Source organism: Haemaphysalis longicornis, unplaced genomic scaffold, assembly GCF_048455015.1.
Source record: "Haemaphysalis longicornis isolate Haplotype H1 unplaced genomic scaffold, Haemaphysalis longicornis Haplotype H1 scaffold_1, whole genome shotgun sequence".
Classification (NCBI taxonomy): Eukaryota; Metazoa; Arthropoda; class Arachnida; order Ixodida; family Ixodidae; genus Haemaphysalis; species Haemaphysalis longicornis.
In genome coordinates, this window is record NW_027526203.1 from 181,522,492 (window position 1) to 181,548,307 (window position 25,816).

Consider the following 25,816-nt stretch of genomic DNA (forward strand, 5'->3'; position numbering starts at 1 on the left):
AAATTCGAAGCCGAAGGCCAAAGTTCAATGCGTCACTAGCTTCGAGCTTTCCAAACCCGTAACCGCTTGCTTGCTCCGCGCACACTGAAGCAGCTGACGTAAACCACGCGGCCTCGCCTCGCGCGCTTGCGGGGGTGCGGTCTTTTCTTTTTTTTTTTTTTTCTCTCCGGCGGGCGCTGCCTGTTCGGACCCAGTGTATTCGCCAAGATGTTGGAGGGCAGGTGCTTTCATGCGCATGCATGCTATTCGTGAGGTGTGGGCGTCCTATTGCAGGCGTTGTTACCTTCGCACTATGGATCGTAGTCCATAAGTGCGCTCCTGCTTCTTCGGATTCGCATCTCGAACTTATCATTGCGTAACTACGGAACAGGCAGGCTGCTACAACTCTCTAATGTCTGGCTACGCAAAGAGCCAAGGAGTAATTCTTTGACAGAAGAACCTAGTAGCCCATTACTGCCCGCTAAAAAATGTCACAGGATAGTATGCAGTGTAAACTAAAAGTGCGAACATAACTGATTGCTTCGGTTAAGAACGCATGTAGAAACAAGGTCTTATGTACAAACAACGAACTACGCACATCATGGTACGCCTTCGTGCTCAGTTGTACATAACTGGTTACAGCAAAATGGCGCAAAAATTGATTGATTGATTTTAGGGTTTAACGCGCCGACGAAACGCACGCTATGAGGCGCGCCGTATTGGAGGGCTCCGGATTAATTTTGACCACCCGGGAATCTTTAACGTGCGCCGAAATCTCATACACACGGGCGTTTTTGCTTTTCGCCTACATCAGAAAAGCGGCCGCCGCGGCCAGGAATCGAGCCCGCGACCTCGTGCTCAGCAGCGCAACGCCTTAGCCACTGAGCCACCGCGGCGGGTGCCCACCGCCAATCAAAGGGACACCCGCTAGTTCGAACTCCGGCTAATTGGAACAGATTTTCTATCGCCTCGGAGTTCGAACTAACGAGGCTCAGCAAACCACCACACCGCAACGACCACAAATCTAGCTGCTTCCTAATATCGCTTTCAAAAAGAGCGCCTCATTTTCTGCCGTAGCCCGTAGCGCCACCATTCGCTTTTTCTGTCAACAGAGCGCGTCGTGGTGTTTTGAAACTCTCGGAACGCTTGCACGAGCTGCTCGTCTTTTGCATTTCTGACGTTCTCCGACTGAAACAAATTCTTCCGATGCTGTGGTCATCTGTTCTATCGGCTGAGTGTGCAGCCGGTGCGTGCAGCGCTGAACACGTGCGACTGTCGTCACTGTCGTGTCAACAAAGCGGCGTCTCTTTTGAAAAGTGAGACACGTTGCATGCATTCAGTCTTGTATGTACAACGTGCGTACAACATGTTGATCAGCGAGAATTCCACAGGCATGTTTGTAATCAACATTGAAGCAGAGTTTGTTTCTGAGGAATTAGCTTGCCACTTGAATTGCTTGAATGCTGTCTCCGCGCGGTGGGGGCAGTGGTTCGATGTTAAAGGTAGGGTGAAAAGAAATGGACTGGAGATATTTTTTGATCCCATCTGGGGGTTCACCTGCATTCAACCCAGTGCGGGGATGGGAATATAGTAGGGGAGGTAAAAGTGTAGAAATGATAGAAAATAAGTGAGGGGTTGCCACTTTGGTTGGGTGTGCCGCGCACGAAACACATCACAGGGCCATGGTCTGGCGTTTTGCTGCGTCCGGAAGATGGTACTCGACAGGCGCGGGAAGTGGGCAAGCGTGGAGGCGAGCCTGCAATGCGGAGGGCTGTCCGCGGTGGTCCCGAACCTTGGGAGTTTGTTGGGTGAAGATTCAAGCAAATAGGCGAATACTGGCTGACGCTCGACGGCCCGACGCAGCAGAGCGACCATCGCAGAATCAAACACCCAGGGCCGCGACGTGGGGCCGGCAAAATCGCGAACTGTCGCGGCCGCGGACGGACGAACGAGAAAACACGTCCGCACGCCACGGCCTGAATGCTGTCTCCGCACTGGTGGCTCTTAAATGTTAATGACATTGTAAAAGATGCTGTATCGGCGAACTCACGGGGTCTCAAAGGGCTAATTTTCTAACTGTGATAGGCTTTTGAGCGTGTTATAACCCTAAATCTTTTAGTTTTTTCGTAGCATGCTCTACACCATCGCCTGTTGTAAAAATACAGGAGGCGATGTCTGCACCTTGCCACCTTTAGTAGGTAGCATCTATGGGTGGCGTGCAGGCTTCCTGAAATTCACATACATGCATCGATTCTGCTGTCACATTACAATTGTATTTTTACATTTTCATTACAAGTTTATTGTAATGAACACCGAAGCTCATTGCTGCAGTGTTTGTCTTACTGACGAATCTATGGTTTGGTGGCGCTGGTACTGACAGCACTGGCCACGTAATCCAGAATCACTAGAGTGTCTTAGGATGCCCACAGTCTCGGACATTTCAGGTTTGGGTGTTGAATAGTGCAGTGACAGCCATCTATCCTGTTTGAATCCACGCTTTTTGTTTTGTTTTCCCTCAGGAGGGTTCCACATAAGGCGATTTTATGCTTCTTTCTCTGTGCTGAATATAGTATTTGTTTCCGACTACACCAAATAATTCCGCAAAAAAGGGGGGACACGGACGAAGTGAGGATGGACACACACAGCGCAACCGTCCTCACTTTGGCCGGGTCCCCCCTTTTTTGCGCAATTATTTGGTGTAATTATGCAGTACCAATGTGCCCAGCCTGCTACCCTTATCATGTCTAACATCGTTAAAATGGTTCATTGTTGTCTTGTGTGCATCACTGATTGGGGAGGCAAACGTCAGATTAATTTTGCCCATATTTGTTTTCACTAGGTAGCAGTTAATTCTTTGCAATAATGGGGCAGTATGACTAGCTGAACAACCTCTGCGCTCCCAGGCGGCTCCCGAAATGCAGATTTGACGTTGTCCGTGTATTTGCCGGTATTGCCCGGGAATTTGTGGTGGGACGTTTCTCCGGAGCTGCAGTTACGTTTTGTGCTCCCTGCGGCGACTGCAAATTTCCCAGTAGTGCTCAAAGGACGCCTCTGTTGGGCAGCTCTGCTCCACTGTTGGGAAGTGCTACTCAATGGTGTTCTCATTTGGATGGCAGGACAGTGTGTATCATGGCATGGGGGACCGCAGCGATGTGGCAACATATCCGCGTGTACTGCTGCTCTGCTATGGCAAAAAAAGAGGCAAATTCTTGGTGAATGTTTGCAGTTTTCACCATATGCTTTCAGGGTAATGGCCGATGAAAGAGTGTCAAATTCTTCCTCTTTCACTTTTGCTTCCACCATAGGTGCGACACGTTTCTGCTTGGGCAGCACTGCTGACAGTGGCAACTTTGGCACTGAGAGCACTGCGCTGTTGCTGCTGAAGCTGTGGTGGCTTACATCTGGCTGAGGCTGTGGCCATCCGCCAGGAGCCACTTCATGCCCGTTAGACGCTTGGCGGTTGCACGCCCATGGGTGTCGTCTACCAAGGACTTCAGGACAGGTTTGGCAGTCACAAATGCGCATTCGTTTGATCGCATGTTTGAATGTTTTCAACTAAATTGCCAGTTTCAGTTTGTTCAGTATTCGTTGAAATCTGTTGACGCATCGAAAATGTCTCACACCGGGAGGCGCATGGGTGTCCACTCACAGATATCAGTGATAATTACTGCAGACAATGAGGTAGTTTTACTGACAACGTCGTGTAACTTTGTTTAAAAATGTCATTCACTTGCAACCTCCGCTTAAAAAAGAATTCATGGCAAAAAAAAAATTGGCGCACCTTGCACTAGTGGTGCAAGGCTGGAGAAACAGCAGAGCTGGGGGCCCCTCTGCCTTCGTCGGAGAGCCGGCTATTGCACCTCACATGGATTTCCGAACTTGCCACTGAAAGTTCACCTAGACTGCACGAAAAACCGACGCATGGGTTCGTTCTTCGTTTGCGATTTGGGCCTTTGAAGGTTTGGCGATCGGTTATGCACTTTTAGTGAAGGCGTTGACGCACTTTTGACGCAGTTTTGATATTCGAAAGCTTTCGTGCTTCTGTCAACTTTCTTTAGGAAAGGATGGTAATAAAGGGATAGTAAAGGGGGCGGCGTTGTGGTTGAAAGATGGTCATAAAAATATGTTGTCATGCACGTGCTGTGCCTCAGAAACAATACAATGAAAAGGATCCTGTGCCTCCGTTGTAAGGCAACACCTGGGCATGTGCAAAGCCACATGAAGGCAAGGGTTTCCATCTGTCACAGCAGTGATTGGCGGCGGTAGCACCTCCAGGCGAGCATTGCAGTCTCACCGCTGCCTCATTTAGAGGCACGGCAGCCTCCATCGAGTCAGGGCACTCTGCACGGTGCACCACCTCACTCCCTATTGGCGCTGTGGCTGCTGCTGCTCCTGTCGGCTCTGAGGGAGGTGGTGGCACTCACAGTACCGGCACAAATGACTTTATATACATGTGGAGACATTACTTGAAGCAATTTTAACTGTGGGACTTAATTGCTCACACATTTCTACACTTACGCAATCTGAAGTGTCTCCCCTGGATCTTTTTTTTTCTTGCTTACAACCACAACGTTGCAGCCTTTGAAGATGTGTCCTGAATGCCTAGACAAATATTTTTGCTTGAGTACATGCTTTTGGTGTGGTAAGAAAATGTATGTTTGCCTAATATCTTATTCTAATTTTGCCGTTTATTGGATACAAGTGAAACAAGTTTTGGTTGCTGCTTGAACTTCAGCATGGTGCTAGCCATTGTGGTTGACTTTTAGAATTATCATGTTCTACAGTATTACGTGACTTCACAGCTAAATTCTACAAGGAAAAGGGTAAGTTATAGGGACAAACAATATGTGTAGCAGGACTGTGTTTTTTAATAGCTTAATCAGAAATTGATTTTATCACTTATTTGGGACTTAACTGGGGGCTTCAAGTCCTGTATGGGATTAGTTCATTACTTAAAGCAAATCTTGATTTATTCCTTAATATTGGCAAAAGAGTTTTGCCACATTTCTTCACTGCAGTGATTTTTCACTCCTTATTTACTCCCAGGTGTGATTCTACGCCAATTCTGCTGCATAATTTGGACGGGTAAAAGTTCCCAGTCGTATGTGTTTGATGATTCAACAGCAGTCTGCTGTAAGCATACATGTCACGTTTGAGGCCATGGTATGTGGTGTGAAGGAATGTATTTGTGAAAAATGATGTCACAATGGTTGAGTGAACAGCTTGAGGAGTAAGCTCAGTGGTGCCTCTCCTCACGAGAAACGGGGGGGGGGGGGTGAGGGGGGTTATCCTGCACCTGATAAGGTGCAATGCCAGAGGAGTACACTAGAGTGAAATGGCATGCTCAACTGAGGGGTGGGATGAAGATGCTGTACTATATAGTATGTACGTATTTCACGATCCATCATCACTGCAAAAAAATGAGATCCGGTTGGTGTGTGAGATTAGTGTTCCACTCGTCAATGGGGACGGTGAAGGGTCACTCCATTTGTAGTGGGAAATGAATGGGGAGCGTGATTGTGATTCTTCTGCTCATGGGAAACTGTGGTGGGTTCTCCCACTGCTCACTAGCATGGGTAGCAGATAAAGCCTCTGCTTCTCATTTGAGGCAGCGGAGGGTTTTCTTGATTGCCTGAAACATTGGTCAGTCATTCCACACTGCTGAAGAAACTCCTAACATTCGTTCACAAACGTTACTTAATGCATTCATTTTTAAGCCACACCAGCTACACATTCCGGGTTCCGTGCCTAATTTCTCGCAAAAGAAAAGTGATTTTTTTTTACTATCTGTGGATTCTTCATATTCTTCCACTGTGACTTATTTCATAACAGCTAACACAGTTTGGCCCTTCAACCGCAGTTGTTGTCATATTTTAAGTTTTTTTTTTATGCAGAGAAACTTTCATGCGACGAGTAGGTAGGAAATTTTGCGAATAACACTTTTTTTTATTTGCCTTCAAGCCTGGTTCTTGTCTATTTTTGTTATGATGCCTGGCTGGTCCTGTGTCTGAATACCCCCACTTTCCCCAACTTTTTAAACTCTGGCGTCACTTGGGTCCCTGTTTTATCTTGTTGCCTGCAGGCTGATGCTGATTGCAAAAGTCGACTACTTCGTTTCCATGTGGCCCTGTCTCAACCTGGTCCAAAAGAGCGTCGACGGTGGCCACTTCAAGCTCACAGCCCACGGGCACCCAACGCTTGCGATCGATGTCTGTGACCCAGCCCAGTGGAAGAAGCCATCGTTCAAAGTCAGGTAGGCAGCTGTAGGAGGTCAGCCTTTCACCTTGGAGATAAATAGCATAGGGCCCCTAGGGCAGGTTAGAGGCAAATGTCTTTTTCAGTGTTGTGATTGCAACTGTGGTTTGGTAATGTACCTTACTTAATAAAGGGACCCTGCAACACTTACCATCGAGTACTAGAAATGTGTTTTTGGGTAAAGTCTATTGTCCCAGCAATATCCTCCCGCAAGAATTATGAAAATCCGTTCACTATCACCGAAACTACGCGCGATGAGAAATCGAGCATAATCATTCCCTCTCAACTCGACCGCGGCCAACGCGACGAAAGCTGCGCACTCTCTCACGGAGAGGGGGCGGCTCGCGCGTTCTCTTCGGCGGCCTTCGATATATCATAGGCCGGGGAGTTTTCTTCTTTTTTCCGCAATGTGGAGGTGCCTATTTCCGGTCCGGTGCCACCAAAAAGCAGGCATGGATACCTGCTCGCAAGCGCGCGCTCAGGAGGGTAGGGCGTTTTTGAAGCAATAAACGTTTGTTGACGAGTGTTCCAGTTGAAAGGGAAGTACTGAGCTCATCAGTCAAACTATGCATGCACTCAAAACACAAAAGAAACGGCAAAACTGTGCCTACAAGTTCAGGCATAGAAGAGGCTCGTACACAGCGCTGACGACAGCGGAAATGGGAGTAATTAGCCGCGAAGTTGACCAGTGACAGCCGATCGGACATCCATGGCCTCAGTGACGTCGCTTAGGCCATGCCAGGGGTGCATAATGAGGGGAACTGAAGAGAGCGCGGTTGGTTTTTCCGCGTCTTCCACAGCGATTCGCGCGCTCACCGCTTCACGTGCATGTGTAATATTTGGCTTAGGTATTTCTGGCAGTGTAAACTAAACGTCGCGCAGGTTTACTTGCACTGCTCAAAGAGTGTTGCAGGGTCCCTTTAAGACGTTAGCCTTCACATATTACGTTATATTGTTAGGGTTGTGCTAGGATTAGTTTTCATGCAGACAATGGGGTAGTTTAACTGACGTCGTGTAACTTCATTTAAAAATGTAATTCACTTGCAACCTTCGCTCGAAAAAGATTTCATGGCAAAAAAAAAAAAATGGCACCGCTTGCACTAGTGGTGTAAGGTTGGAGAAGCAGCAGAGCTGTTTTTTGCACTCTTTTGCACTCTTATGTGTACCGTCATACTGATGTAATGGACACACCCGTGACTTTGAGAACAAACAAAACGGTGAGGAATGATGCAACAGTACTGTTGAAGCCCTCGAATGAAACTTCCAATTTATTTGCACTGGTGTTGCGGTCTCGTCAAAATCATGTAGTTCAGTGTGAGGAAACTCCTGGTGATTGCAACGTTCAAGCGTTTGCGATTAATAATTTCGACAGACCATGCTACCAACCATACTCCTGAGTGCATTGCACTCGTTCACGTGGTAGCACCTCCCACTAGCACTGCTGCTCCTCACGCGTCAAGCGGTCGTCATGGCAACCAGTCAGGGGGCGAGCAGGCAGCGCTTGCCCTTGCAGTCTGCTTCATTTGGGCCTAGGCTTGCTTGCCTCAGTGGCAACACTCCTGTCTCTTTCTTTCTGGCATTATGGTTAGCCAAGGCATATTACTATATCCACTCACCAAAAAATCCCAATAAAGTCTTTGTTAAATCACTGTTAAGCGGAGGAAGAAGACGAAGGACTCGACAGACAAGAGCAGGTGCTCCTTGAGGAGTGCATGTCCTTGTCTGCCAAGCCCTTCATCTTTTTTGCTGCACTTAGCAGTGATTTTACATGGAGTACCTACTAGCTGGTACTCATACGGTGCCACGAAAGTCTTGCCACTTCTTTTTCCTTTTTTGCGCCCAGGAAAATACGGGTGCTACATTAGAACTGGCCGACAAACTCCCAAGCCGGGTTTTTAAGTTGCAAGAGGGGGAAGTGCAGACAAGCGCACTGCTTATTTTGTACCATAATGTGCATCCTGCTTGCTCATAAAGGGTTTGCAACTCATCACACATGTTTTCACTCATGACACGTGGGCTGCATTATGCAGTCCTGCAAGTAAGTCTTTCATTGAAAGGCCCACTGCACCAAAATTTCATCTGGGCCAAATTTATTTTGAATATGCAGCACGTGCCCCCAAGTCAATTCGAGTATGACTGGTAGCCCCGTGAAATGCTGTGTTAGTCAGTTAGAAGCATTTAAGATAGCCTTGTAGCAGGCGATGCTGCACCTGCTGATAGATCGCTTAAACAGTCATGAAGTGGAAGGGACATTCCCGCCAGCCAGGCCACAGGGGAAACGGTTGAGCTCCGCTGGGTGCACTTCTCCCACAGCTGCTGCGTGTGCATGAGAATCTTAGGTGCATGCTTGCTCCCAAGCTGATGGACAGCCGGCTGTTCGCTTGCCGGCTGCAATGTCACTCCAGCCTGGCTGTAATCGCCTCACACTTCAGAAATTCCGTGAAAAAATGGATGATTTTTGCTGGTAACTTGTGGTGTACATGCACGTATTTCAGGTGTCATATTTTGTATCTAGCAGTCTTTTTAGGCAGACTTTACGGGAATGGGGTTTTAAAATGGTCGAAATTTTTATTGCAGTTGGCCTGTAATAAGCTCATACTTCAAACTCCATTTGATTAACAGAAACTTTCAATCCTCTTCTAGTTCAAACTATTGAGCTTTGACTGTACTATGTTTACTCGCGTAATGAATGCACCCCCTAGATTGAGCTCAAAACACTAATGAAGAAGGTACACATGTAATCCCCCCCCACGCCAGATGTCCGCTGTAATTCACACACTGAGAGCAGGTGTGAGCATGTGCAGAAGGTCCTTCGCAATGGCAGGGGCCTCCGCACACAGCTTTACCTTTTAAAGCGTATAAAGTGTTTGAATAGTACTCGAAATTTACGAATAATATAGCAATAAAACTTGGCTCTGCCGCACGACATTCAAGCTTCACAACACTGCATGCCTTTGTGGGTTGGCTTTTGTACACTACGCCAAAGCTATGCATAGAGCTTTACACGTGCACGCCTTGCGTGAAATGTGTATGCTAAATGGTGTAGCATGCTAGCTGGAGCGGTAAGCTACTTAGGTAAAACGTATAAGCCAATAAGAAGTTTCCTGTCAATATGCTGGCATGAGTGAGGAATCAAGAGTTGCCACTTCTTGGCAAGGCTTGCAAAGTTTGTACCAGGCACTAGCATGCCTAGCAAGGGCCAGTGAATGGAGGGACTGCAGCCAGTCAAATAGAATTGCTGTGTGCACAGCACGTTCAGGGACACATATTTCTTCATAGCAGTGCGTGACAAGTTCTTGTTCCTCAGCTTTGTCATTTTGTCTTTGTTTTTAATTTTTTGTATCGTGTTCTTATCGAGCACTAGTACATGAACATTCGGATGGGTTGTGTCCTGACTGCTTGCAAGTTGTCCTTTTTTTTTGTAGCTGTATTTTAAAAGCTGTATGCACACTTAAGCGAAGGTATTTTTATTCAAAATGTTTCGATTCAGTTTGTAGTCAGTATTTGCTAGTATTCATATTCGATTCGCAGTACCAAATTTGGTATTTGCACACGACTAATTATTTGACTTTTAAGCGGGAGCTTTTTTTATAGGGTAACAGAGAAGAAAACACGCCATGTGCCAGTGGGGGTCACTGCACCAACTATCATAATGACATCACACTGGTTTAAAATATGCTTTTGCGCTATCTCAGCCTTCAACATGATCGCTTCCGGCCTTTTGGCTAAGATAATCTCATCTTAGCCAAATATCTACTTTTTGTTTGTCCATTCTCATGTTTTATTGGTTAAGAATGCTATCAATATACCAAGTTTAGTCCTTCAGATCAAAGCCAACATCAACAAATGGGCCGGTAGGATTGTGCAAGGGAAGCAGTGCTTTTGAATGCCTTTTCTCACTTAAAGGGGCTATGCAGACAAAATGAAGTTTTGTTCATTTGGAAGATTGACTTGTTAGAATAGCACTAACACCAATGTTAACCCAAACTTCACTCACATAAGCTACACAATGAGGAAAAAGAGACTGGCCATGCGACCCACTAGCTCAATTCACGCACTAGATCCTATGACATATTATGGGCAGCTGTGTGATTGGCTGTGGCCGGCAAAATCCATTGCAAATTAGACAGGGGTTATATTTATTTTATTTTATTTTTTATTTACAATACTGCTAGCCCTTGCGGGCTGTGGCAGGGGTGGGAGGTGAACAGGTGAACAATACACACTATTAGGCAAAAAACAAGTCCAGCCATCGTTGAAAGTCCTGTGAGGATCTACATCCTGTAAACACCTCGGGAGGAAGCGCATTCCAATCAACAATAGATCGGACTAGAAACGAAAACTTAAATACATCCACCCGCGGTACATACGCCTGCACAACAAATGAGTGATTGGTACGAGCCGACACTCGCCCTGGGGGGCGCAGATGTATTCCGGGATCCAGTTTGTAGTTTTTATGATACAAGTCATAAATAAATTTTAAACGAGCTATTTTCCTACGTGTAGCTAATGGTTGAAGGTCAGCCCTAGCAAGCAAAAGAGATACAGACTGTGTTCTCCTGTAATTTGAATAAATAAACCTCGCTGCCAATCTTTGGACTCGTTCAAGTTTGTTAATTTCAGTCTTAGTATGCAGATCCCAGATGATAGCTGCGTACTCCAGCGTTGGTCTAACAATCGTCTTATAGGCCAACAATTTAACAGAGGGTGTTGCATTTCTCAGTTTCCTTCTCAGAAATCCCAGCTTTCGCTTCGCCAGTCCTGTAATGCGGTCAATATGCTTGTCCCACTTTAAATTGCTGGATAGAGTAACGCCTAAGTATTTAAACTCAGTAGAACTCTTAATTTCTCTATTGCTTATTGTGTATTTATAGTTTAGGGGGGATTTTTTATTTGAAATTGTCATGCAAACAGTTTTATCGAAATTAATTTTCATGTCCCATTTTTCACACCAGTTATCAATACATCGAAGAGCATCATTGAGGAGCATTTGATCAGAAACACTTTTCACATGACAAAACAAGAGGCAATCATCTGCATATAACCTTACATCAACAAAAGGAGGAACAACCGTTGCAATGTCATTCACATAAATTAAAAAGAGTAAAGGTCCTAACACGGAGCCTTGTGGCACGCCTGAGGATACGCTTAAAAGAGATGAACGTGCGCCGCTTATTTCAACAAACTGCAACCTATTGCGCAAGTGAGCCTCAACCCACCTTACAATTGCGGGATCAATACCAAATTTCAACATTTTTTGCATTCAAAACGCATATGCATTCAAACGCATATATGCATTCAAAACGAGCTGTTTGTGCCTAGATGTAATGCATACATTTTATAGCAGTAAGAATAGTGGGGTAAACAATAGAAGTTACAAATACACAAGTAAACATAGAAGCACCAGTGCGTACTGCACCCACTGCGTGCACTATGCCGGTTATAACTGCACAGCTGTCCAGTGTGTTAAAGGCCAACTGCACTGAAATTTCAACCTCTTGAATTTTCGTATAGTCTGCCTAAAAATACTGCAAGGTACAAAATAGGACAGCTGAAATACGCGTATCCGCAGCGGAAATGATCATCAAAGATCGGAGATTTTGAAACCAAAATTGAGAATAGAGCGACCATTACGGCCAGGCTGAAGTGATGCTCCAGCCGGCGAGCGAGTGGCAGCACGCGGCTGGCCGACCAGAGGGAACTTGCGCGCCATGCTCCGCCCTCGCCGCAGCCCTAGGAGAAGCGTGCCCAGCGCAGCTCCATTGGTTCTCCTGGCTGGCCGTAGGAAAAAGCGCAGGGCTGGCCGCAGTGTCACTTCAGCTTCATGGCTGTTCACGCCATCCGCCGACAGGTGTTTTAAATGCTTCTAATTAATTAACCACGCGTTTCACGGGGCTACAAGTCATGTTCCAGTTGGTTTGGTGGTACGTACTGTGCATTCAAAGTAAATTTGGCCGAGGTGAAATTTGAGTGTAGTTGGCCTGGCACTGGCCAACTGGCATAAGCGACAGTGCCTTCTGTGACTGTGTTTGTCAAGCATACCCAGTGTTTCACGAAATGAGTACTATCAACCGTAACAAACATTATCCTGGCACAAATCCGGTCAAAAACGAAGCGAGGGTGGATAGTGGTCTCGATTGGTATGGGAGCGCCATCTGGGAGGACTGTCAGCAAACAAGGCGTTCCATCGTTCACTGCAGCCTTAGTGCGCATACTTACGTTCACTTCGGTACTTGCTGTGGATACGTCATCGCAGACGTCGTGAAATACACGGTTCAGTGGGAGAATCAAAATTATGACTTAAATTATTTAATTTCTCAGTGAATAAAGCATCGTTTGGTGCCGGACAAGCGCTGGGGGCCCCGTAAACCACCAAATCTTTCAAATAATACAAGCTTGTATTTTATCTGCATGTGCCCTTAAAAGAATGCATGTAAACCAGCCAGAAAAACTGAACAAGGCCTGGTCATTCGAATTTAATCTGGTCAGATGAATAGACATTGTTTACAACTCACTTCTGTTTCCTTATAAAAGCATAAAGAAAACCTTCAAAGAAGCAGGAATTTTCTACTATTTTGACAGGATGGAATGCAGCTGTATCTGGGACCTCGAAATCTAGGCGAGCAGCTCAGGGAAGGGGGAACCCACTGAGTGATAACATTTCGTTGTGTTCATGACGGTAACAGTTGCACTGTTTTTGGTTTTTTTTTCCCCACTCTGAACAGGAGGGCCTTTTTATTTTATATTGACATGCTTAAAGGGACCCTGCAGCACTTACCACCGACTACTCGTAATCTATTTTGGAATAAAGTCTATTGTCCCAGCAATCTACTCCCGCAAGAATTATAAAAATACATTCACTATCACCGAAGCTACGTGCGATGAAATATTGCACATAATCGTGCCCTCTAATCTCGACCGCAGACTATGTGACGAAAGCGACGCGCTTTCTTACGGGGAGGGGGCGGCTCGTGGCATTCTCTTCAACGACCTTTGATATATCACAAGCCAGGGAGTTTTTTCTTTTTTTTTTCCCCTCTCTCTTTTTCTCCGCAACGTGGAGGGGTCTATTTCCAGTCTGGTGCAACAAAAAAGCAGGCATTGCTGCCTGCTCGCAAGCGTGCGCTCAGGCTGGTAGAGCGTTTTTGAAGCAATAAACGTTTGTTGTTCAGTGGTCTGGTTGAAAGGGAAGTATTGAGTTCTGCACTCAAACTCTGCGCGCTCGAAAAACGAAAGAAACGTCAAAACTATTCAAAATGTTCAGGCATAGAAGAGGTTGGTGCACAGCGCCGATGGCGGCGGATCGTCACAGGAAATGTGAGAAATAAGCCGGGAAGGGGACCAGCAACAGTCAATAGGGCAGCCACCGCTGAAATGATGTAATTACAGCAGTGCCAGTGGCGCATAATGAGAGAAACTGAAGAGAGCACAGTTGGTCTTTCTGCGTCTTTCACTGCGATTTGTGTGCTTATCGCTTCACGTGCACGTGTAGTATTTGGCTGAGGTATTCCTGGTGTTGTAATGTAAGTGTTGCACACGTTTATTTGCATTGCTCAAAGTGTGTTGCAAGGTCCCTTTAAGAACAACAAAAAAGAACAGTACCGAAAAAAAACCCACTCCAATGACTATGATAGATCATGCCTGGAGCAGAAATTGCACATTTTGTTTCACGTCTGTTTGGGACAATGTTGCCATTGTCACCAACTCTCACTTACCTTGGAAGGCACGGAAGCCACTGTGGAGACCACTCATGCTGCAAGCGTGGAATATTGCCACGAAGAAGCACAGATTAATCAATCAGACTTATTCGGGGACTTCATATCCCCCCACCTGCTCCCTCACCTCAAAGCCGTGCACTTTGGTAAGTGTACAGGTGTCCTTACCATGCACGGCATGGTAAGGACACCTCATTTTGAGAGTTCAGGAAGAGCTCCACTTGAGAATCCCTTATCGTTCCTGGAAATCTTCCTGAAAATCTCTTCATGAGAGGAAAGAGGGAGTAGTTGCTCGGAGTGGGGTTGGGGGAATGTGGGGTGTGGGGCAAAACTTTATGACCGCAGGAGGCCGCGCGTATCACTGTCACCCATGCTAAGTGAGCTGGTGGGTTGTCATTTCACAGATGGACACCTTCTGTGAGCTTTCCTGCGTGGTTTGAACGCGGTCTGCGTTACTTTTGTGATGACGGCACAGTTTTGGCCACGGAGAAAGATATAACAGGAGTGCAGACTGGGCTATCTCAAACGATTCGTTAATGTCCTCAACACGTGGAGCACAGTGTAGATGGCACTACAATTACTACGCCTTCCCCTCGTGCTAGTGAAGTCCAGCTGAATTTGTCGTCTGCTTTAGCGATGGTTGTTCTGGGCACGTTTTGGTGATCTGTTGCACACCTACTACGCGTGGCTTGATGGACTTGTTTGACAGCACCTCTTGGGTAACCGGTACCTGACAAAACGTAGTAGTCTTACGGCAAAAATGTGTTAAGGATTGATGAAGGAGCACTTTAAAGCACGTGCACACATGTAGGTATCAGTACGTGTTAAAATAATTACTGGCACAAAAAAAAAAATACACAAGCAGTTCTTATGACAGAACATAGGTCATTATCCGTCTTGGCTCTTTATTTTCACAAACCAGGTGATCAGAACACGTTGCTCAGCAATGCATCTGGCGTTATCCGCTGACGGCATCGACAAGATTACACAACCACCGAGTGAAAGTAAACATGGGGCCATAAGTTACAACGTGGGCTAAAATAAAGATTGCATTTGATATTCTTGGGTCACTCAATCCCGCTGAGATCGCTTTTCTATATATTCATTACAAAGCGGCAGCCATCCATTTCTGGTGTTGAAATAAGATATGCATCATTGCTGCACGTCTTGTGGAGACTGCAGGCAACCTTTGTAAGCGCTGTTTATGTGCTGAAGAATCATAAAGCATTAAATACACGGCAGGATAGTGGGCGAGCAAGAAAGGCGATTTTTGTGTTGCATCAATTTACCATAAGCACAATCAAGCTAGATTGCATGTTGTGGTGTGCGATCTTACTCTTGCGCATCTTTTGCTTGGTGTTGTGAAATTGACGTCGTACGATTGCATCTTAGAGCTCTGGATTAGATCGATATTTTTCAGCCGGCCTTGATTATGTCCAACTAAACGCTGCCCAATAGAGAATAAGCAATCGTCACGTATGTGAAGGTGTGTGATTACACACGCCACTCATTGCGGGCACGTACCGGAATTTAGATTCTGTGCGCGTCGCATTCCTAGTCATTGCGCGCACAGTTTAAAATGCTTGAACACATGTCGCAAGGAAAAAAAACCAGCTGCTGAGGAGAGTGAACAAGGGTAGAGCAATGTACAAACGCACAATGAGGAAAGGGGGTGCGAGAGAGGAAGAGAGAAAAATGAAAGCAAGGGGGCCGGTGCCGAGGGGACATTATCGGACCATGCAAATGATTTTTTCTGGGCCACAGTCAGCGCTTCTCTTTACCTTTCTGCAGGGTCTCGGCTGAGTTCACATGCGGCCACTGTTTGCTTTGTGGTTTTATTTCTGGGTAATAGTGGTGCACCCAGCACTCTCATCTGTAATGATGAAGTGCTTGAAATAGTTACCAGTGTTGCTGTTGCCAATTTTCAGTGTTTTTTTTTTTTTTTTGCAGCTGCTTTATTCTGCAAGCTTTTTTGTATTGGTGTCTGTAACTGCAGGATTTTAGAACAGGAGGTCGCCAAAATAAAAAAAGGTATTTCAGTACTTGTATCTTTTATCTGTAATCCGGAATGCCTTTTTTTCTGGGCCTGCAAAAGTATCTCTGAAATATCGTGTCATGTCAAACTTAAATGCATCTTATTAGTATCTGTATTTTAGGCACCCAACACACGTATCGCGATACTTGTATTCCAGAATATATTTTGAAGTATCGCTGCCCAGCCCTTGTGTGGACAGAGATCTGGCGAGGGATTTAGGAGGCGTTGCTAGAAAGTGTTCAGCTACTTGGATGGCTGCTTAGTTTTGGGGTAAAACATAGACGAAGAAAGCTTCACAGAGGCTGTGTTAGAAGCATTCAGGCTAAAAGGAAAAGGGCTGACATTCACTTCAGAAGTACCCACTGGCAACAAACTGCAGTTCCTGGATTTCAAATTAATGTTTCAGCTGGATCACATTTGCTGGTCATACCCGCCCCGTGCAGGGAAGGCCTTTCTTAGCTAAGCCTCAGACCACTATAAGCTGCTCAAGAATGGAATAGTATCTGCTTTCTGACAGTCAGCTTTGGTGAAGTTTTGTTTTCACTCGGTCAGTGAGGCATTCGGACAACAGATGCGTCGTTTGCGGGATTCTGGGTATCCGCTAATTGTTTCGCAGGAATTGTGTGGCCTGCTATTGGGGAAGGTTAAACACAGAGAAAGAAGAAAAACAACCTACAATGGAAGAAAGCAGGCCCAGTGAAGAACGATTTAAGGTTTGCAGTGGTTCCATATGTGCATGGACTATCCCATAGACTTAAGAAGGTAGCAGGAAATTACAATGTAAGAGTAGCCTTTCCAGCAAAAAAAATAGGAAGTGTTTGTCGCAGGGTAAAACAGGAATATGAGGGCAAGAACGAAGCAAAGGATGAATGTACTGTGCGTCATGACAAACAGTTTGTGGACTGTGTAGGAAATGTTGGGTGTAGGGAGCCGATGGTGTGTGGTCATGTGTACGTCGGGCAAACGGGCAGGTGTATTAATACAAGATCAAGGGAACACTTGTCCAGCGTAAAAGGAAGCCTGTGCACACATTTGGCCTCACATTGCAAAGAGTGTAGAATCACACCCTTCTTTGATAACACTGTCATCCTGTTCACCTAATAAAACATCAAGAGAGATTGTAGAGGCCTTGCACCTTTTCCTTCACAATGAAGATTGTGTAAGCCATCCATCCTTAGCATTGTCAGGTGAGGAGATTGCTTTCCTCGTGCGTTTTAAACTAGGGAGCGTGTTTTGAGGATGTATGCACCGTCGAATTGTTTCTTGCATTGTTGTGCACAGCACTGTAGGGTATAACAAGTCTGTTTTTTTTTTTTTTCGATCAAAATTTTAGTTGTTAGAAGCGCTTGCCTGTATGTCCTTTCTTGTCTCCGTTTGTGTGCGCTATTTGTCCAGAGGCATCAATCCCAACTAGGCTAGCTCGCGGTTATTCCCGAGTTTAGTTGGCCAAATTTTTTCATCTGTGAAAGTTGAAACTTTACTTTAGCCTCTGGTAATTATTATTGTCTTTATTGACGCGAGAAACTTTCAACAATAGATATATACACAGTGGGAGTACAATGCACTGACGTCTTTGCGCAGACTGCGGAATCCCACTACAACGCTGTTGAGGTGTCCAAAGGGGTGCTGTGGTGGTTCAGGGGCTACCTCCAGAGGGACAGCACACGCCTCGCGTAGGCATTCTTCTCGAGCAGGTTGCCCTGAATCGGGGGAACAACTGTTGAACCCCGGTATGTGCACTCTCTGTATGCGCACCTTCCTTTTCACTCCGCCTAGTACTAACTAGTGGGTCTGTCTGACTGGGCCTGCCTTCCTTGGTAAGTTCAGTGCTGGGGCTGTTATGTACTTGCAAAACCAGCTCCAGTGCATTTTCTGTGCTTATTCATGATACCCACTCCTGTTCTTGCCTCCGCCATGCATTAATCTTTGTATCTGCATGAAGGGCAGGCATCGTGAAGTGAGTCTCTCACCTACTAAGTTCAGCGGTTGCAGATCCGAGGGCTTCAGCTGGCAGATGTAGCTGTTTGAAGTAGAAGGGCGTGCTGTCTTATTGCGTACTGATCTGAGCATGTGTTGTGTAGTTGCAACATCGTGAGGTACGCGTGAGGCGAGGCCATGTGGTGGATCGAGTAGTGTGATTCCAAGAAGGAGGTTTGTGTAATGCCAGAGCTATAGGCAGTCACATGCACTGGGGGGATCACCCAGCTGCGCCAGTTGCACCATTTCACTACAAATCCACTTGCCTGCGCCTTGCTGCGCCCAACCAAGCTACATGTGTTCCCACTGCCCCAAGGGATGCCAATTTAGAATGAGGTTTTTTTAGAATGCACTTGTTTTAGATGCGACTGCATCTCATTCACTCGCCTTGTCCCTCCATACGGCGTTGTTGTTGTCCGTCCACACCCCTCCCCCCTTCTCCTCGCCGCGCGAGCTGCGCTCTCCACCGCTCACCCCCTCTCCTCTCCGATAGCGAACACTCTCTCGCGAGGGTCATTGGATTGGATTGGATTGGATTGGATTGGCTTGGCTTGGATTGGATTAAAGTGGATTGTGTTGCGTCATAGCCGCGGCAGGGGGTTCACGGCACGTTTCACGCGATGGGAGAATAAACCTAACGGAAACAACAACGGAACCCCCTATGTGTCGCATCTACACAGGGGTTCCCGCGAGGGGAGGTGGGAGTAATTTTTTGGTTTGGCAATCTTCCCAGGGGCATATTCGGTTGGCAAAACTGTGCTGTCCTGTTTCCCTCGCTATTTACACATTTCTTTGCAGCCGCGGCATTTTCACTGCACTACTGCAATGCTAGCTGGGCAGCACGTGTCTGTCATCATGTGCTTTGAAACATGAATTGTTTTTTTACTGCGTACATGCACACGGCCTTGTAGTCTAGGAACACCAAGAATTCTGCACTGCTTCCACAGCATGCTGATCTTATTATCAGCATTAAGGTCAGAATACATGGAACTTTCATAATGAAGTTCGCGCGGCAAAGAATCTGCCGCAGCACGGTGCCAGATGTTCGTCGGGCTGTGCTACATGAATGAAGATACGGCAGCCGCCGCTGCCTTTAAAACAACTCCTATTCTAAATGCCTCCCAATTAGTCATGCATGTTGCATAGCAGTTAACATACCACATGGTAAAGCTCATTCTTTTTTTTACAGCAAAGCTGTAAATGGCTAGGATCCAGCAGATCGTCTCCGGTCCCAGAGCGATGTAGACAGGAATCGCTAGCAAGCGTAGCGCCACGTTGCGGAGCCCACTCAATTCCCCGGAATAGTAAAACTGCGCGCCACACCCACGGGGCATGGAAAAAAATCATACAAAATTAAAAAGGTCCTAGGGCCTTCACAGAGCATGTGCCGTGATTACCATACCCACGCTATAATGAATTTCTACCCACGATTCCTGTGTGTTTTGTAGCGTAAGCTACACTGGCCGAGGTTGAGCAGTTTCGCGTGTGCCGTGAAGGGCCGTTCTGCGCAAGGGCGAGGGGCATTGCATTGCATTGGCTTGGATTGGATTGGATTAAAGTGGATTGTGTTGGATTGTGTTGCGTCATATCCGCGGCAGACGCACTGGCGCCGGCGCGTGCCCAGGTGTGCGCCTCAATTGCGCAGTAGCCAAGTCTGACGCTGCGTCGGAGCCGCTTGACAGCCGTTTCACGTGGCTCGTGAAGAGCCGTGCTGAGCATGCGCGAGGAGCAGTGACTGGACAGGACTTGACTTTCAGTTAATAACCAGAAACAATGCTCAATCGCAAATTACAAACAAACGTGTTTTGCTTCGTGCACCCCTTGGACTACGACGCAGTCAAACCTCACGTTGAGGCTCGGCACCGCAGCTTTGCTGGCCATCCCTCTTCACGGGGTGGAAGGGCTCTGAATTTTATTACATTTCCCTCTCCAGGTTTCTACGCAGAGCAACCAGTGTCTCATGGTTTGTGCGACACTTCCTGAGAGCAGAGGGCGAGGACGCTGTTCTGAGAGCTGCTAGGTGGGGTCCCGCTGCAAGGACGACGACAGAGCCAGTGCTTCCACCTCCCTGCAGTCCATCGTAGTGCTGGTGGGTGCGTCACTCCAGGCACCTAGAACACCAGCAGCTTTGACTCGCCTGAATGAAAGACTAGCACTCTTGAGGTTGTTACAGGTTTTGGCCTGACGGGCATTAACCCTGCTGTGATTCCTTTGCCTTGTTAGGGAGTTGTAGAAATTGAGTTTATTCTCATCTTGCTCACACCAGTTATGGTTAAGAGCTGGAAGTTGAGGATAGGTACCTGGCAGCTGGACTGGTGGCGCCCCCACTTGGTGCTCTCCTGGTTAAGGGCATGGGCCAGCACATTGGGGTGTACAGCCTGTCAATGGTTTTTGTCAAGTTTTGTTTCATTGCTCTTAATATTTAGGTGTTATTGTGCGTTAATGTGTCTGGTGAAACGAAGTCTAGGTAGATGTGTTGTGTTCTTGGCTTAAAGCTACACAAACTGGTCGAACGGCTATAAGCTGATTTATTTCTGCCACTTTTCATCACAGTGGTTTCCACACCAGCGTGAATGGTGGGATACCTGGATTTAGTTGTTTAGAGAAGAGAGGCCCATGTGCAAGTGTTTGATAGGTGTGTGGTCGTGGAAATGTGGCAGTTTACGAAATTTTGCTGTAAAGCCTTGTGCCCTCTGTGCAGTGAGGACACAAGAGCCTGGGAACTACGCATTTAACAGAACTTTTTTGGGGGCTAGCTGGTTCATGATTTTTAAATATGTTTATTGCAAAAGCCAGGGATGATACACAAGAAAGGAGACTGGACAAGTGCTAATTTTCAACTGAAATTTAATCACCGCCAGAGCCAGTACTTGGGGCATGCACAGCATGCGCCGCAGTAGGGAAGTCACAAGTGCGCATATGTGATATTCAAAAGAAACACTCGAAAAAAGATTTCTCGAAGTTAAACAGGGACACCGACGTATCACTGATACAATTATCACCTTTTTGCTTGATAGAAAATGCTTCTAACAGTTCCTGTGCTGTCTCATCTCTGCTCCTACCCAGACTCTTAATCTCCCTCAGAAGTGGCTCACACTTGCAGGCACTGCAATGTGCGGACAAATGCCCACTTTATGTTTTATCAACAATTCACGTTCCCGTGCTCAGTCGTTGATACATAGGCCGGTCTGGCCAACATCTTTCTTGTTGGTACATTGGCTAACATCTGTCTCCTTTCTTGTGTATCGTCTTTGGTTTTTGTGCTAAACATATTTAAGAACTACGCATTGTAGTCGTCATTTTAATGAAAATCGCAGGAATCCAACACCCAAAGCTACTACTCCAGCAGAATGGCTCTAACCTATGCTAGTTGATACATTTCTGGCGGAAAGCAGCTTGAACTTTGGCACAAAACAGAAGGCAAGATAAAACAGGACACGCCGCTGACTAACAACTGAATTTTTACGGAAAGAGAACACAGATATACTATACTTAAGCAATCTCTGAGTGGCACAAGGATAAGGATTGTAATATTGTGCTGTGCAGAAATTGTTTTTCACAGTCTGATAAAGCCATGGACGGAAAGCTGACGCATGTCTCCCCAGCATCGTCGATCGTGAAGGCTTCGGCGATCTCGCGCCCGAGTTTGTTTTTCTTATTGTCGATCACTGTGATATCTAGCATGCTAGCTTCGCACGTGCAATCTTGACAGTGTGCAGGCAGGTGGCCAGAGGGAGTGGTGGCTAGGAAGGACGCCGTGTGCTCACGAGCCCTGTCGTTTAAGCATCGGCCAGTTTGCCTGATCTAAACGCCCCCACGTGTCAAAGGTATTCGATAAACGACATTCTTGCAACAATTAGCGTACCTGGTGCGGTGTTTTTTGTCGCAAGCGGGAAGTTGAGCACGATTGTTTGCTTGTCGGCACATCGCATAGGCCCTGTTGGGTGCTGAAAACACAACTGTGATGTCATGTTCGGCCCCCACTTTTTTCAAAGGATGGGAAACCCATGTGCAAACAGCAACACTGCCAGACGTTTCCTTTTCCCTTCTACAAGTTCGCGGGGCCTTCTTTGCCCTTTTCCTTTGACTCTGTGCAGCAGTTTTTCACACACAGGCCGCAGCAGGCTCTTCAGGTACCCAGCATTCCTTAGGCGGTCCACCTGCTTTTCTAGGCTGGCAATAATCTGACATGGGCATGATTTCTGTACTGCTGATATGTCGCCACCGTTCTCTTGACGGTCTTGGAGTGACCGGACTCAAACGGGAGGAATGCCTTGGAAGAACGGGGCTCATATCTCCAGCAAGCGTGGTCCTCCTGAAAAATTGGTTGCGATGTCTAGGAACCTGATGGACGCATGTTCAGGCAACTCGTGGGTGAAGGCCATACCCTGGCAGCAATCCTTGAAAACCTTGAATACGGCTTTGAGGCATCCGTTTTATGGGAGGCTAATGTTTGCGCTGCACAAGACCAGAAAGTCATCCACGTACCTAAAAATTGAGAGTACGCACTCTTCTGCTGGTGTGGACTGGACTCGATTTGCCTTCTGCAAGCCACCAAGACTCCAGCATACTACTCCAGCCTTTCTCATCCTGTGTAAAAGCAAGTTTGTTACTAATAGACTGCCAAGAGCATTACAAAATTTTACAGCAGTGGGCTAACTAGCAGGGGGTGTGGCTGTGTGTGTGTGTGTGTGTGTGTGTGTTTTTAACCCTTTGAGGGTCGAATTTTTTTTTAAAAAACTTTCCCTGGTGGTCAAATTAGTTTATTGCGGATTTGGAATGTACAAAATGTCTAAAGTCAGGATTAAATGGTAAAAAATTATCAGGAACAGTATTTTGGGGTCAGCATCACTTAGAACTGAAAAATGTTCAATAGTATTTCAGAGTGTGGTATTCCTTGAAACACGGGTCTACGCACAGTGCCTTATCGCAGTCTGCACGCATAAAGCGCATGTCCGAAAATGAGCTGTCTTCTTCCGAAGAAAGGCTGTCTTCCGATTCAGACTCGGTGAAAGGAGCAAACTCAGAGTCAGAAGAGTCATCGCGGTCGGTGTCATCAGAGCGGGCAGTTCGTTGGGCCATATCGCCGCTTTGCCGTGCATCTGAAGAACTCGAAGGCAACCCAGTAAACGAGGAGAGCGAGAATAACTCATGCGCACCAGTGATAAACAAGCTAATAGCAGCGCCAATATAGATAGAAATCAACTTCCGCTGCCCCCGCAACGGAGTCTCCGATTAGGTTACTTTAGTTCCAAGCAAGGAGGGCCAGAATACCTAGTGAGCGTGGGTAATAAACAAGATAAGAGCAGCGCCAATATAAATCGAAATCAACTTCCGCCGCCCCTGATAGCGAGCGCCGATCAAGTTTCACGCGCCTCCGATGCGATCACGTGGCGAAACTGAAACCACGAAACGCGTTGACACGTACCGACGCCGTAACGCGCCGAAGCCAGAGAGTTCTGTTTTTCACCGCAAGAAGGTAGCACAATCAAATTTCAAACACTTCTTGTAAGTCCCAGGAGGTGGCAGCACCTCCCAGGGAGCATGCATCATTAATATGGCGCGAAATTTCAAACGGATGCTCGAAATCGTACCTGTACGGCAAAGATCTTGTGGGACGGAAAACCGCCGCAGTACACGTACGGCAAAAACACTCAAAGGGTTAATGTCGAGAGCTTCGCTTGAACGTATGTCTTGTAACAGTGGCCTCACTGCAGCACAAGTGATACTAGTATTTCCGTTTATTCAAGCGTAGGTGGTAGAACTGTGCGAAAACATGATCACGCTGTTTGAATGTGAAATTAAGGGCAGCTCTTTGGAAGCTAGGGAAGGACCTCCAGACATAATTGTTCTAAGAACCACGGGAGAAGTTTGGGACTGTGCATTTCTGATTGTATTCAGGCATAAGGCATTCCCTTCCCGTCTAAGCATTGATTTGTTACTGTCATGACGGTCTGGAAGCGCAGTCGTGTGACTGTTAGGAGAACCCTGGTATTGTCATGAAATTAACCATGTTTCTGCCATAAGTGTTGAGGTTACGTAGTGTTGTTTCTTGAGCACAGTGTTTCATTTAGGGGTAAATATTGAAAGGTGAATTTTTTTTACTTGTGTTTTACGTTGTTTCTTCATCAATGGCAAATCCTAGCGCCAGAGCACTCTTGAATCGTCTCCTCACTCCAGCTTTGCAGGTGCATTTAGCAACAGTGGTATTCCTCGATGCTCTCAACTGCATGCAAGCAATATGGCATGAAAAACATTTGTGGTTACAATGGTTACAATGGTTGCATAAAGGAAAGCTTTCAGGGTTCGCACAGGTCCTTGAAAACCTTGAAAACCCTTGAATTTAAAAGTCTCATTTTCAAGGCCTGGAAAGTCCTGGAATTTTTAAATGGGCCTTGAAAACCCTTGATTTTTCCGGAGAGAATCAATGGCCCTGTCTTTTCACAAGAATTTAAAGTGTTTGTCGTTGATTTTAGGTGTTAACAAATGTAAAAAAACATTGTAACAATCAAGTTTCAGTGTATTGCGTGAAATTACAAGTTTGTTAGATTTTCATTATTACGAAGCAACATTAGGAGCAGGCACTTGTCAATCCAATCTATATCACGATACAATCCAGTAAAAGCCAGCTTCTGTTTTCTATCTTGCATCTTCCATCTAGTCTATGGACGGTTGCTCATTGCATGTTTGCTGTTCCTCATACGCTCCATCGACGTTTGCTTTTACGTGAAAATGGTGGACGTGTACATAGTTCATCCTGCCTTGAAGCAGCACTTACTCGATTTAATTTCAGCTGATACTCTTGCTGACAAAGCAGGAGATGCACGCAGCATTAACTAAGTTTTGAAATCAATCAGTCTCAACAAAACACCAATAAAAAATAAAAACCTCAAAATACCAGCCATGAAATAAAAAAATGAAGCTGGGGGAGCATTTACTAACCCTTTAGCACCTATCTAAATGTGCACTAATGTGTTTAGATATTGTGCAATAAAAACTTTTGCATTGTGTTGGAAAAGTTATAAATAATCCCAGATAAAACATTAGACGGGGACCTTGAAAATGTGTTTTGTGGTCCTTGAAAGTCCTTGAAAACCCTTGAATTTTTGCTTTTGAAGCCTGTACGAACCCTGGCTTTGCACATTGAGCATCATCTGTGGTACGCACTTACTGTGTGTGCAGCCTGTCCTCGGCACTCGCACACATTGTATATGTGGCATGCCTCGTAAAGGCTGTCCTGCTTTCCACAATTCCTCAATCTGCAGAACTGTTCGTGATTGTGATTAGTTAGGGTTTGTAAGCTGCACCGCAGAACAATGGGTAAAGCCATGCTCAAGTACGCGTTGCCGATCGCCACTGTCTGCACCACTCCGCCACCTCCGCATTCTGCTGACGAGCGTTTCGCAATGGGCGGTGCTGTTCCTTAAGCAATGTTGGGGCCATACAATGGGCGCAGGCCCCCTATGGCTGGGCTTTTTTTTTTTTAATGCTTGTTTACTTCTCTGCATGTGGTGTACTCATCCTTCAACTCAAGAGTAGATATAAGCATCAGTTGTGCTAATGCCCGGACTATGAGCATCTGCATTGGAAGGCGGCTGAACTTTGGCCACTTTTTTTTGTTGTTTTTTGTAAGACGAGACCTTGCGCACATGGGAATACCGTGTAGACCATTTATAACTTAACCGCTTATAGTGCGGGACCTGATATAGCACGGGTTTTTGCCGTGTTTGCCTCCCGTAGAGCTCAATGCATATGCATACCACTTAACCGAAGCACAATACCATTTATAGTGCAGTTTTTTGGTGGGTCCACTGATCGACCGGTGCAGATGACAAAAAAAAAAAGAGAAAAAGAG

General features: G+C 46.3%; 1 protein-coding gene across 5 annotated transcripts; it reads left to right on the forward strand.

The window, feature by feature from the left end:
- Window positions 1-1,107: 1,107 nt before the first annotated feature.
- Window positions 1,108-25,106, forward strand: LOC144139843 (uncharacterized). Of its 5 annotated transcripts, none has more exons than XM_077672103.1 (5): window positions 1,108-1,295; window positions 3,285-3,481; window positions 6,062-6,232; window positions 17,566-17,714; window positions 19,895-24,884. In XM_077672103.1, the coding sequence occupies exons 2-5, from the start codon at window positions 3,450-3,452 to the stop codon at window positions 19,942-19,944; spliced, it is 402 nt and encodes a 133-aa protein (XP_077528229.1). In that variant the 5' UTR covers window positions 1,108-1,295; window positions 3,285-3,449; the 3' UTR covers window positions 19,945-24,884. The 5 variants fall into 5 exon arrangements, with proteins under 5 accessions (XP_077528229.1, XP_077528217.1, XP_077528224.1 ...); XM_077672107.1 differs by lacking the exon at window positions 1,108-1,295 and adding an exon at window positions 1,335-1,481; XM_077672113.1 differs by lacking the exon at window positions 1,108-1,295 and adding an exon at window positions 1,509-2,423.
- The last annotated feature ends 710 nt before the right edge of the window (window positions 25,107-25,816 follow it).

Coding starts and splice junctions, on each gene's coding strand:
- LOC144139843 (XM_077672091.1), top strand. CDS start 1,186: ATGCTGTGGTCATCTGTTCTATCGGCTGAGTGTGCAGCCGGTGCGTGC. Junction 1,296..6,061: donor AGCGGCGTCTCTTTTGAAAA/GTGAGACACGTT, acceptor TGTTGCCTGCAG/GCTGATGCTGATTGCAAAAG. Junction 6,233..17,565: donor AAGCCATCGTTCAAAGTCAG/GTAGGCAGCTGT, acceptor GTCTTTGCGCAG/ACTGCGGAATCCCACTACAA.